The 13,894-nt window shown below is 45.7% G+C and overlaps 1 protein-coding gene across 1 annotated transcript; it reads right to left on the minus strand.

The window, feature by feature from the left end:
- Positions 1 to 1,427: 1,427 nt before the first annotated feature.
- Positions 1,428 to 7,081, minus strand: LOC141077366 (uncharacterized). The gene is made up of 2 exons (XM_073564262.1): positions 5,880 to 7,081; positions 1,428 to 3,679 (listed from the first exon to the last, which is right to left on the minus strand). Exons 1-2 carry the CDS (start codon positions 6,898 to 6,900, stop codon positions 3,465 to 3,467), a joined length of 1,236 nt encoding a protein of 411 aa, XP_073420363.1. The 5' UTR covers positions 6,901 to 7,081; the 3' UTR covers positions 1,428 to 3,464.
- Between the last annotated feature and the right edge of the window lie 6,813 nt (positions 7,082 to 13,894).

The raw sequence follows: 13,894 nt of genomic DNA on the forward strand, positions 1-13,894 counted from the left end.
GTTATTTGGATTTGTTGGTTAGTAGGTTATTGTTGACTTTAGTCAGGGCAGTTTCAGTGGAATGGTGCAGTCAGAAGCCAGATTGTTAGTGGTTAAAGAGGGACCAAGAGGATATATTTGAGGACATTTCAAAATGGACGTGTTGTTCCACTAGTTTTGAGGCATAGGGGAGAAGTGAGATGGGGAAATAGCTATACACAAAGGATGATTCAAGGGAGAGCTTTTTGAGGATGGTGTGATCGAAGTATGTTTGAAGCATGAGGAGAAGACAACAGTTGTTAGTGACAAGTTGAAGTGGTGGGTTAGTTTTGGGATGAAGACTGATGTAAGGTTTGTAATGAGGTGGGACGGGATTGGGTCAAGTGCACAGGTGGTGAGACGTGATTTGGAGAATAAAGAGGAAAGTTGATCTTTCGTGATGGTGAGGTTGGTTTTGGAGGAGGAGAGTTGAGTAGTTATGAGGAGTGATTTTGGGGACTTTAGGCAAAAGCTTTGCCTTATGTTGTCAATCTTCTGCTTAAAGAATGAGGCAAAGTCTTCAGCTGAGATGAGAAAAGAGAGAGGGGGAGCTGGGAGATGGAGAAGAGAATTAAAAGTACTGAATAGCTGTTTAGTGTTGTGAGACGGGATGATATGAGAGATAAGAAATAGGTTTGTTTTGCTGCAGTGAGAAATTGTAATTACTACGGAATTAAACCCATAAATCGATGGTAAAGCAACAAATAATCTGAGTTAAATGTATGAACAACAAGGAGCAGCGTTACTATTTTTTATTAATCACAATTAAAATCGTATAATGAGTTACTATAATGAAGGTGCATGCTAGCCAAGCAGAGATCGCCAACACATTAATACAATATAAAGTGATAAGAGTGCATGCACCGAAATGTATAGAAGGAATCATAGAATGGTAGAGTTGGAAGGGACCTCCTGGGCCATCTGGTCCAACCCCCTGCTCAAAGCAGGATTCACTAAATCAACGAGTGGAACAAGCTGCCACGAGAAGTGGTGAGTTCTCCTTCAATGGAAGTCTTCAAACAGAGGCTGGACAGACATCTGACTGGGATGATTTAGCGAATCCTGCTTTGAGCAGGGGGTTGGACCAGATGGCCCAGGAGGTCCCTTCCAACTCTACGATTCTATGATTCTATGATCCCAGACAGATGTTTGTCCAGCCTCTGTTTGAAGACTTCCATTGGAGGAGAACTCACCACTTCTCGTGGCAGCCTGTTCCACTCACTGATCACCCTAACTGTCAGGAAGTTTTTTCTAATATCTAATCTGTGTCTCCTTCCATTCAGTTTTATCCCAATCCTGTCAAGTGGACCTGTCCTGTGTGACATGACTCGCAGGTAGGTAACTGATACAACAAGACAAAAGGGGAACGCCGGGGAAACAGTTGCAACGGTGGGCCCTGCAATAGGGTACGGGGACATGGAGACCTCCTGCACTCATGAGGCAGTGTCCCTGAACACTCCTAACGTTTTCTATACAGGCTCTTCACCTGTCGCTGACCAGGATACCTGAATCCCTCACTAGCCCTGCACTTATCCCTTACTACGGAACTGGTTAGTGCGGACACTGGTCCCACCGCTGCACTAATACACACGAAGGAAAATACACCAAATGGGGGAAAACAACAAAACACTTATCTTTCTCTGCTGAGGTAACTGGGCAGCAGAGTTCATCGCCGGATTAGCTTTCAGCAGTGGCCCGAAAACCTAAGAGCCAGCTGCTACCTTCACCATCTTCAGCAGTGGCTCGACACCTCAGAGCTAGCTGCTACCTTCACATCTTTCTCTGCTGCAAACACCGGGCAGCAGAGTTTAGCACCAGATCAGCTTTCAGCAGTGGCTAAACACCTCAGAGCCAGCTGCTAACTCCACCGTGGTTGGAATCCACCAAGGACCTGCTATAACCAAACCTCAGCTGATACACCAGGTGACCTTATATAGGAAAGGAGGAGTGGTCACCATCAGCAGAGAAACCAAAGACATGTAATAACCCCTGTGACCACCGGGGGCAAAAGGTAAAACAAAGAAAACTATCAGACATGTAATAACACCTGTGACCACCGGGGGCAAAAGGTAAAACAAAGAAAACTATCAGACATGTAATAACACCTCTTAAAAAGGAGAAAACGGAGTAACGGATACAAAATATATGCAAAAGTATAAATTTTATTAATACTCACATCAAGTGCTGACAAGTATACAAGTTGACTAAAATAGGGGGGATAAGCCCCAATGATACAACAATCAGGACAGACAAGGACAGGGTAAATAAAATGATACCAGTGCTCGAAATCTACATGGCACAACGTTCAGTCAGCCCATGGGCATTGCACATAACAGACATGTGTCTAATGGTAAAAGATAGTCAAATATGGCATACTCAATTAAATGTGTATTGTACATAGTTGTACATGTCTAGAGCGCCAAAAAAAAAAAAAAAAAAAAAACATCCAGAGGGGTCAATGTGCAAGTCCAATGGACACTGAACATAAATGAATCAATGACATGTGGAAGGATTCTTACATAGTAAATAACATATGTATCAGCATATCAAAACTGCGCAATTGTGCCAGAGAGAACCCGGGAGACGACCCGCCCAGCGGTCCAAATGACCGAAGTGTGGAAACAAGTAAAGGCAGGCTGCTTACCGGGGAGCAGAGGAGGTGAAGGCCCATGCAACGACACCCGACGTACGTTTCGCGCCCGCCACAGGCGCTTTATCAAGGGAGTGTTGACTGAGGTGAACCACCATGTTTTTATGCAGAAAGACCTCCCACTTGAAAGCGGTCACATGGGGCAGGTCTACCAACCAAAGGCAGCGGACAGAGCATGCGCAGTGCAGCTCACTCAAACCAGGAAGTGATCAATAGTATGGTCACAAAAAAAATAAAAATATGGCGGGACAAAACCGCACTCATATAAAAACTAGATAGCATCGTTACCCTAGACGCCTGCGCAGTGTATTGCGTTGACAAAAAGTGTCAGAGCTCAATGAATGATAAAGATGTAATCAGACCATAATAGCGGCGCATACTCAGTGCAACACCTCAGTCCTCCAGGAGATGGGGCAGGCGTCACGCGTCAGGGAAAACAGAGGGAATTTAACCCCGTGTATAACCTGAGGCGGGCAGACGCCCAAACCCATATCGGAGCAACGGGTGAGCGCAGGTATGCGCACTAAGGTCACAGCATAAAGAATCAGGAGAAGAAAAGTAAAAAATAAAAAATAAATAATAAACCAAGACAGACCATGGAGGAAATACAGTAAAGATAGTGACATCAATCATAATTGGGGCAAACAATATAAACACATTATATGATAGTGTATGCTACCAAAAATCCAGAGCACCAGTAAGGATTGTAAAGGCACACAATAAGATTGATGCAACAGTCCAGAAAAACTTTTTTTTTTTTCTTTTTTTCTTTCCCCCTTCTTCCTTTCTCTTCTTCTTATATAGTAATAGACGAGTGACCCGAACACGATGGAGTGTCCGCATTCTCCATAATATCAATATGCCGTGAAACAATGATGAAGGTAGATATTCTTTCCAGATCCAACAGATAATAAACGCAGGCGTGGGTACGGACATCCAGAATAGAGGGGTCCACACCACACAATGGTACCAGTGAGTCCACATGTAGCCAACACAGAAAACACAGGGAAACTAAAAAAATATATAAAAAGACAAAAAGTTAAAATCATACAAACCGAATGTTGATAGGGCCTAAAAAAATGAAACAATGGTGAGTGCAGCGGAGACAGCAGAAGCTATAAAAATGAGGAGAAACTCAGAGATTCGTTAAGTCCTTTGGGGGTCATAGTATCCAGGGCGACGATCCACTTAGCCTCTCTCTGGGCCAACGCCTTTTTGTAATTTCCAGCTCGGATTCCCAAGTGTACACATTCAATACCTCTTACCATGAAGGACCCCGGGTCACAATCATGGGAGGATCTGAAGTGACGTGGGATGGTCTTAAGGGTAGTAGGATCGACCACTGTCTTGGCCGCCCGAATGTCCCTAACATGCTCACGAACTCTCACACGTAATTCTCTTGATGTGAGGCCCACATATATCAGTGGGCACCCACATGTCGCGTAGTATATGACATTAGTACTACTGCAGGAAATGTGTTGTTTGATGTGAAAATCTTTTTCACCATCGGAGGACTGAAAGGAGGAGCAGCGAAGGACATTCGGGCAGGCAACACAGTGGCCGCAAGGAAAACACCCCCGAGTTGGACCAGTAGATCCAAAGGGGTTCGTTGTCGTCGCGATGTAATGGCTCTTGACCAAAAAATCCCTCAAGTTTCTACATCTTCTTGAAGTCATCAGAGGACGATCACCGATAACCTGGCCCAGAGATGGCTCCGAGCCAAGAATTGCCCAGTGTTTGGCCAAAATGCTCCTCATGTGTTCCCATTCATGATTGAAGGTAGAGATGAAACGTATTGGGGCAGATCCACCTGACTTAGCAGATCTCCCAGTATTATCACGCCTCGGATAAAGCAAGTCCCTACGGGCAGTAGCCCTGGCTCTACTGTAACCCTTTCGTATGCTCCTGTTACTATATCCCCGGTTGCGAAAACGAGTCTGTAGGTCCCTAGCTTGCCTTTCAAAACCATCCTCGGTGGAGCAGATCCGCCTCATCCTGAGGAACTGACCGACAGGAACGGCCCTGATGGTAGAGGTGTTATGTGCGGACTCGGCATGGAGTAAAGAGTTGACAGAAGTGGGCTTCCTGTACACGTCAGTCTGGATCCGGCGTGTATCGTCGATCTCCAGTGTGACGTCCAGGAAGTCAATAGTTTTAAGATCATATTTAAATGTCAATCTAATGTTAAAAGTATTAGCATTGAGCCATGCCATGAAGTCCCCGAGCTGCTGCAGTGTCCCGTCCCAAAAAAATAAAACATCATCGATATAGCGGTGCCAGCACAGCACATGGGAAGCGGCCGGCGCGCCCTCGTCGCCAAAGATGGATCTCTCCCAGGCACCCAAGAAGAGATTAGCGTACGAGGGCGCACAGGCCGCGCCCATCGCCGTGCCGCACCGCTGACGATAGAATTGATCTTTGAATACAAAAAAATTGTGGGTAAGGACAAACTGCAGCAGCTCAAGGAGTAGTCCACACATCGGGCCGTCCAGGTCGGACATCCCCAGGAAGAGGCGGACCGCATCCAAACCGAGGGTATGGTCAATACATGTATAAAGGGACTCTACGTCCGCGGTCACCAGAAAGGTATGACCGTCCACAAGGACGCCGTCAACCCGCGTGAGGACGTCCGTTGTGTCTTTAATGTAAGATGGTAATAATTCAACCAGTGGTTAGAGGTAGAAGTCAAGAAATTTACATACTGGGTCGCAGAGCCCTTCAATACCAGACACAATCGGACGGCCAGGCGGCTCGACGGCGTCCTTGTGGATCTTAGGCAAGAGATAGAAGGTGGGTGTCTTTGGGGTTCGGACCATCAGCCCCTCAAAGACCGTTTTGGTTATAATACCCCCCTCCAAAGCTCGAACAAGAATACGCTGAAGGGAGAGCGAGAAGGAGGCAGTCGGGTTATAGGATAACCTTTCGTAAGTATTACGGTTTCTCAATTGCCTATGTGCCTCACGTTCATACATATGTGTAGGCCATACCACGATATTCCCCCCCTTGTCAGCAGGTTTGAAAACCACCCCCGAAAGTGATTGTAATTCGGAGATAGCCTTCCGCTGTCTCCATGTGAGGTTGTCAAATTTACGTCTAGATGGTAATTTTCTGAAATCCTCTGCGACTAGTTTTGTAAAAATGTCGATGGCGGGACTGAGAGACAGGGGGGGGAATCTCGTGGATTTCGGCAAAACGTGTGGAGGAAACTTACTCCTACTTGGTGGTGTCTGCTCATCGAGAAGATCCTCCAAAACCCGAAGTGCCTCCATCTCACTCTCCGTCAACGACTCCTGAGAGATATTCTTATGGTGTAGCTTGCGTAATAGTAGCTTTCTGGAGAACAGGTGAAGATCCTTCAGTGCTACAAAAAAGTTAAAAGGATTAGTGGGGGAGAAAGTCAGTCCACGACTCAAAACCTCCAACTGGGGTTGTGTAAGAGCATGTGTTGAGAGGTTAACTACCTGAAGGCCACCAGCTGAGTAATCAGTAAAATTGCGTCCGGTGTATGTCTTCTTTCTGGCAGATTGCCGTGTAACCACACGTTTAGTTACGGGGTCAGAGCTGGAGCTGAGGGTACCACCTGGATGAGACAGCTGCACCGATGCCTCGTCGTCAACAGAAACAGTGGATTTAATAGATGTAGATCTAGATCGAGAACGTGACATACTCCTATATAACTGTCTGGATCTATCAGGAGGATGGCGCCATCTGTACACATGGGCCGTTAATTTATCCTGTATATCTCGTTTGAGTTTCTTCGTCTTGGTTGCTTGTGTTTCTTGGGCCCATTTTTGGAGGTCAACATCAAGTTCATCGTTAAACTTTTTGAGTGATTCCCCAGTTAAGCCTTTTTGTAAATCCAATTGAATAATTTCGATCTCACTCTCGAGAAGAGTAAGCGTTTTTTTATTTTGTGTTTTCAATAGGTCCAAAAAACCCATAGAACATACATTGGCCAACTCCTCCCACTTGGCTTTGAAATCATCATCCTGAATGGGGAAAGAGGGGAAGACCTGGATACGCAGACCCCTAGGGATAAGATTATTCTGAATATATTTGTCAAGAAATTCATGGTTCCACCATATGCGTGTGCGTTTCCTGAGCAGATCTCTGAATTTCAACATAGCTGCTTGCATATCACCGCTGCAACCACCAGTGTCCCCGCCACTACTGTCCTGGAGAGCATCATTAAGCTGCGCACGCCACGTCGTGTCGCGTGCACGAAAATCCATATTCGGGCAGGAAAATTCTGTGAAAAACACAGATACAATCAATAATTATATGATAATGCCCAGTATCAGAGAACGAGACAAGGCGGTGACCATGGTCCAAAAACGCCTTGTGCATGGATTACCACTCCATATGCTAATCTTAAAAAGGAGAAAACGGAGTAACGGATACAAAATATATGCAAAAGTATAAATTTTATTAATACTCACATCAAGTGCTGACAAGTATACAAGTTGACTAAAATAGGGGGGATAAGCCCCAATGATACAACCATCAGGACAGACAAGGACAGGGTAAATAAAATGATACCAGTGCTCGAAATCTACATGGCACAACGTTCAGTCAGCCCATGGGCATTGCACATAACAGACATGTGTCTAATGGTAAAAGATAGTCAAATATGGCATACTCAATTAAATGTGTATTGTACATAGTTGTACATGTCTAGAGCGCCAAAAAAAAAAAAAAAAAAAAAAAAAACCATCCAGAGGGGTCAATGTGCAAGAGGATAAGGGTGATAAAGCGCCTGTGGCGGGCGCGAAACGTACGTCGGGTGTCGTTGCATGGGCCTTCACCTCCTCTGCTCCCCGGTAAGCAGCCTGCCTTTACTTGTTTCCACACTTCGGTCATTTGGACCGCTGGGCGGGTCGTCTCCCGGGTTCTCTCTGGCACAATTGCGCAGTTTTGATATGCTGATACACATGTTATTTACTATGTAAGAATCCTTCCACATGTCATTGATTCATTTATGTTCAGTGTCCATTGGACTTGCACATTGACCCCTCTGGATGGTTTTTTTTTTTTTTTTTTTTTTTGGCGCTCTAGACATGTACAACTATGTACAATACACATTTAATTGAGTATGCCATATTTGACTATCTTTTACCATTAGACACATGTCTGTTATGTGCAATGCCCATGGGCTGACTGAACGTTGTGCCATGTAGATTTCGAGCACTGGTATCATTTTATTTACCCTGTCCTTGTCTGTCCTGATTGTTGTATCATTGGGGCTTATCCCCCCTATTTTAGTCAACTTGTATACTTGTCAGCACTTGATGTGAGTATTAATAAAATTTATACTTTTGCATATATTTTGTATCCGTTACTCCGTTTTCTCCTTTTTAAGATTAGCATATGGAGTGGTAATCCATGCACAAGGCGTTTTTGGACCATGGTCACCGCCTTGTCTCGTTCTCTGATACTGGGCATTATCATATATGTAATAACACCTGTGGCCACCAGGGGGCAAAAACCCATATTAAGGCCCCAGAGGCCTGAAAGGAAAAAAAAGGTTTAAATGAGGGAATCCAGAATCTGACACAGATCCAAGAATTGGACTGTGACTTGCTCCTAGTCTTTCCTTGTGCAAATGAGAATAAAGATGATCCTTCTACAATGTGACAGCCCTTGAGATACTTGTGGACAGCTATTAAGTCTCCTCTCAGTCTTCTCTTTTGCAAGCTAAAATTAAGGAAAGAGAGCGCACATAGGGCAATAAAAGTGATATTTTGGGTTACAATACATGGTTAGTGCACTCACCTTTACAGGCCCTGAGGAAGTGGCAGATTTGCCATGAAACGCATCGGCACAATAAAGCTTTCAAGAATATTTCTGTCCTTGTGTGGTCAGCACGGACACATTGAAAAACCCGGTCTTTTTCTTCCTCCTTTTTTTGACTTTTGCAGCTAAACATTCCCAAATCCTGCAACCTTTCCTCATAAGACAGGGTTTGCAGACCGGTCACCATTCTGGTCGCTCTTTTCTGAATTTGCTCCAGTTTGTTGATTTCTTTTTTAAAATGTGGTGCCCAAAACTGGACACAATATTCCAGATGAAGTCTGACAAGGGGCTGGCTGGCAAATTTTAGCCTGGGGGGCAAGCACACAGCAGTGGGCCATGAGTAGCGGCCCATCCTTAAAGGGGTTGTCGGATTTTAAAGGGAACCTTTCAGCAGTTTGGGCCGCTATAAGATGCGGCCACCGCCTTTCAGGGCTTATCTACAGCATTCCATAATGCTGTAAATAAGCCCCCCACCAACCTGCAAGATAAGAAAAATAAGTTTTATTATACTCACCCCGGGGGGGGGTTCCGGTCTGATGGGTGTCGCAGGTCCAGGTCCAGCGCCTCCCATCTTCTTGTGATGCCGTCCTCCTGCTTGCTTCCTCATCTCTTTCCGGCGCAGGTTTTCTGCCCTGTTGAGGGTAGAGCAAAGTACTGCAGTGCACAGGCACCGGGAAAGGTTAGAGAGGCCCAGCGCCTGCGCACTGCAGGAATCTGCTCTGCCCTCAACAGGGCAAATCAGTACACCTGCGCAGGAGCGCAACACGAAGCAAGCAGGAGGACGACATCGCATGAAGATGGGTGGCGTCGGACCCGGTCCTGTGACACCCATCGGACTCAACCGCATAGCACCGCCCCCCCCGGGTGAGTATAATAAAACTTATTTACTTTATCTTTCAGGTCGTATCGGGGGTTTATCTACAGCGTTATAGAATGCTGCAGATAAGCCCTGAAAGGCGGTGGCTGCATGTTATACCGGCCAAAAGAGGTGACAGGATCCCTTTAAGCTTCATGTCTACAGTCACTATGTGTGAATCCTCACATCATACACACTGTGCGCTGTGAGGATTCCTTGGTGCCGGCACCGGGAACAGGTGGTCTTGTGGCCGCAAGCATGATATACAGTACAGACCAAAAGTTTGGACACACCTTCTCATTCAAAGCGTTTTCTTTATTTTCATGACTATGAAAATTGTAGATTCACTCTGAAGGCATCAAAACTATGAATTACCACATGTGGAATTATAGAATTAACAAAAAAGTGTGAAACAACTGAAAATATGTCTTATATTCTAGGTTCTTCAGAGTAGCCACCTTTTGCTTTGATTTCTGCTTTGCACACTCTTGGCATTCTTTTGATGAGCTTCAAGAGGTAGTCACCGGAAATGGTTTTCACTTCACAGGTGTGCCCTGTCAGGTTTAATAAGTGGGATTTCTTGCCTTATAAATGGGGTTGGGACCATCAGTTGTGTTGTGCAGAAGTCTGGTGGATACACAGCTGATAGTCCTACTGAATAGACTGAATTTGTATTATGGCAAGGAAAAAGCAGCAGAGTAAAGAGAAACGAGTGGCCATCATTACTTTAAGAAATAAAGGTCAGTCAGTCCGAAAAATTGGGAAAACATTGAAAGTGTCCCCAAGTGCAGTGGCAAAAACCATCAAGCGCTACAAAGAAACTGGCTCACATGAGGACCGCCCCAGGAAAAGAAGACCAAGAGTCACCTCTGCTGTTGAAGATAAGTTCAACCGAGTCACCAGCCTCAGAAATCGCAGGTTAACAGCAGCTCAGATTAGAGACCAGGTGAATGCCACACAGAGTTCTAGCAGCAGACACATCTCTACAACAACTGTTAAGAGGAGACTTTGTGCAGCAGGCCTTCATGGTAAAATAGCTGCTAGGAAACCACTGCTAAGGACAGGCAACAAGCAGAAGAGACTTGTTTGGGCTAAAGAATACAAGGAATGGACATTAGACCAGTGGAAATCTGTGCTTTGGTCTGATGAGTCCAATTTTGAGATCTTTGGTTCCAACCACCGTGTCTTTGTGCGACGCAGAAAAGGTGAACGGATGGACTCTACATGCCTGGTTCCCACCGTGAAGCATGGAGGAGGAGGTGAGATGGTGGGGGGGGCTTTGCTGGTGACACTGTTGGGGATTTATTCAAATTTGAAGGTATACTGAACCAGCATGGCTACCACAGCATCGTGCAGCGGCATGCTATTCCATCCAGATTGCATTTAGTTGGACCATCATTTATTTTTCAACAGGACAATTACCCCAAACACACCTCCAGGCTGTGTAAGGGCTATCTGACCAAGAAGGACAGTGATGGGGTGCTACGCCAGATGACCTGGCCTCCACAGTCACCAGACCTGAACCCAATCGAGATGGTTTGGGGTGAGCTGGACCGCAGAGTGAAGGCAAAAGGGCCAACAAGTGCTAAGCATCTCTGGGAACTCCATCAAGACTGTTGGAAGACCAATTCCAGTGACTACCTCTTGAAGCTCATCAAGAGAATGCCAAGAGTGTGCAAAGCAGTAATCAAAGCAAAAGGTGGCTACTTTGAAGAACCTAGAATATAAGACATATTTTCAGTTGTTTCACACTTTTTTGTTAATTATATAAATAAATGAAACTTCTGTGAAATCAAACTGTCCACTTAGGAAGCAACACTGATTGACAATCAATTTCACTTGCTGTTGTGCAAATGGAATAGACAACAGATGGAAATTATTGGCAAATATCAAGATACCCTCAATAAAGGAGTAGTTCTGCAGGTGGGGACCACAGACCACATCTCAGTACCAATGCTTTCTGGCTGATGTTTTAAATGTTGGTTGTGCTTTTACACTCGTGGTAGCATGAGACAGACTCTTCAACCCACACAAGTGGCTCAGGTAGTGCAGCTCATCAAGGATGGCACATCAATGTGAGCTGTGGCAAGAAGGTTTGCTGTGTCTGTCAGCGTAGTGTCCAGAGGCTGGAGGTGCTACCAGGAGACAGGCCAGTACACCAAGAGACCTGGAGGGGGTCGTAGGATAGCAACAACCCAGCAGCAGGACCACTACCTCAGCCTTTGTGCAAGGAGGAACAGGAGGAGCACTGCCAGAGCTCTGCAAAATGACCTCCAGCAGGCCACAAATGTGCATGGGTCTGCACAAACGGTTAGAAACCAACTCCATGAGGATGGTCTGAGGGCCCGACATCCACAGATGGGGGTTGTGCTCTCAGCCCAACACCGTGCGGCCCTCCAAAGAAATGCCACCCCATACCATTACTGACCCACTGCCAAACCGGTCATGCTGAAGGATGTTGCAGGCAGCAGATCGCTCTCCACGGCATCTCCAGACTCTGTCATGTCTGTCACATGTGCTCAGTGTGAATCTGATTTCATCTGTGAAGAGCACAGGGCGCCAGTGGCAAATTTGCCAATCCTGGTGTTTTGTGGAAAATGCCAAGCGTCCTGCACGGTCAGTAAATACATGGAAATAGAGAAAAAGAATAAGTAAAAGGCTGTGTGCCCATGTTGCGTTTTTTAATCGTTTCCGCAGTGGTAAGGCTACCGCGGAAATGCTTAAAAAATGCTACTTAAAACACATCCCTTGCAATCCCAATGGGATTCCGCAGTTACTGTGCCAATGTTGCAGATTTTTCCACTGCTGAATCGCATTGCGGAAAAATCTGCAGCATGTCCATTAATTTGGCAGAATTGCGGCAATTCCGCCGTCATAGGATTGCATTGAAATGCTCACTTTACGCATGCGGCTATGCCCACCATGCATGAAGTGAGCACTTCATGTGCGGATGGTACCCAGGGTCTGGAGGACAGGAGACTCTCCTCCATGCCCTGAGTAACATATCCCTGTAAAAAGTAGAATTAAAATAAAAAATAGTGATATACTCACCCTCTGTCGGCCCCCGCAGTCCTCCCAGTCCTCAGCGGTGCAAGCGACGGCTTTGTTCCCAGGCATGCTTTGCGCCAAAATGACCTTTGTGACGTCGCGGTTGTGTGACTGCTACGTCATCAGAGGTCATTCTCGCAATGCTGCATCACTGGGAACGGAACTTGCCGGCAGCGCCGCTGAGGAGTGCCACTGAGGAGATCGAGGGCGTATATCAATATTTATTATTATTTTATTTTTAAAATTCTATCTTTTACTACTGATGCCGCATTGGCCACCTCAATAGTAAAATTTGGTCAAACTTGTCAAGCGCTATGCTTGAGTGTAACCAACCTGTCAATCACTTTTCCAAGTGATGCTACAAATCACTTGGAAAAGCAGAAGCATTCTGCAAGCTAAAAACGCTTGTATTTTGCAGGGGGGGGTTGCAGAATGCTGCGGACAATTCCGCAGCATTTTTGCAATGTGGGCACATAGCCAAAGATACAGAAAAAAAAGAAGATAAGGAAAAAAAAAAACGGGAGTATGTCCTGGAGGTGGGAACAAATAAGATATGGACTACAATGAACATGGAATGTCAGTAAGGCTATGTGCACACGCTGCGGATTCACCAGCGTATTTTTCCGTGCGGATCCGCAGGTAAAACCGCAGCTAAAATGACCTGCAGTTTTCCTGCGGATTGACCTGCGGTTTGACACCTAGACAATGGAACAGGTGCCAAACTGCAGCGGAATCCGCAGAAAGAATTGACATGTCAATTCTTTCTGCGGATTCAAAACCGCAGCTTTTCTGCAGTGAAAAAACTGCAGCATGTGCACTGCGGAATGTAAATCACATAGACTTACATGGTACTGTACACTGTCTGCAGAACTGCTGCGGATCCGAAGAGGCCAAATCCGCAGCAGAATCCGCAGCGTGTGCACATAGCCTAAAGGTGAGGAGAACAGTTAGGCTATGTGCACACGTTGCGGATTCTGCTGCGGATCCGCAGCATTTCTGGCCCTGCGGGTCCGCAGCAGTTTCTTCTGCGTTGTACAGTACCATTCTTTGCAATGTTAAAACCAAAAAACGCAGTGCACATGCTGTCGATTTTTACACGGGTTACAATCCGCAGCATGTCAATTCTTTATACTGAATCCACAGCGGTTTCACACTTTCTCCATTGTAGAGATGATAAACCGCAGGCTAAACCGCAGGTAAACCGCAAGTCTTTTGACCTGCGGATTTTACAAAATCCGCGCAGAAAAATCCGCAGGTGAATCCGCAGCGTGTGCACATGGCCTTATTGATAAGGCACATAAGGATTAAAGTAGGTGAGAAAGTCAAGGAAGGGGACTAGGTATAGAAAGTGAGGGGAAAAAAAAAGAAAACGGGGGTGATAAAATAATAATTATATAACAGAAGGGGTAACTAAAGGTGCGGATGAAAAAAAGAGAACAAAAAGGCCAGCAATAAAATGGAGAGCACCGGCTAAAATATGTAATGCAGCAAACAATTATGATGGAAGGCAGGAGGGAACTAGGAGCGAG

Source organism: Dendrobates tinctorius, unplaced genomic scaffold (assembly GCF_039654945.1).
Source record: "Dendrobates tinctorius isolate UK_male_01 unplaced genomic scaffold, ASM3965494v1 ptg000442l, whole genome shotgun sequence".
Classification (NCBI taxonomy): Eukaryota; Metazoa; Chordata; class Amphibia; order Anura; family Dendrobatidae; genus Dendrobates; species Dendrobates tinctorius.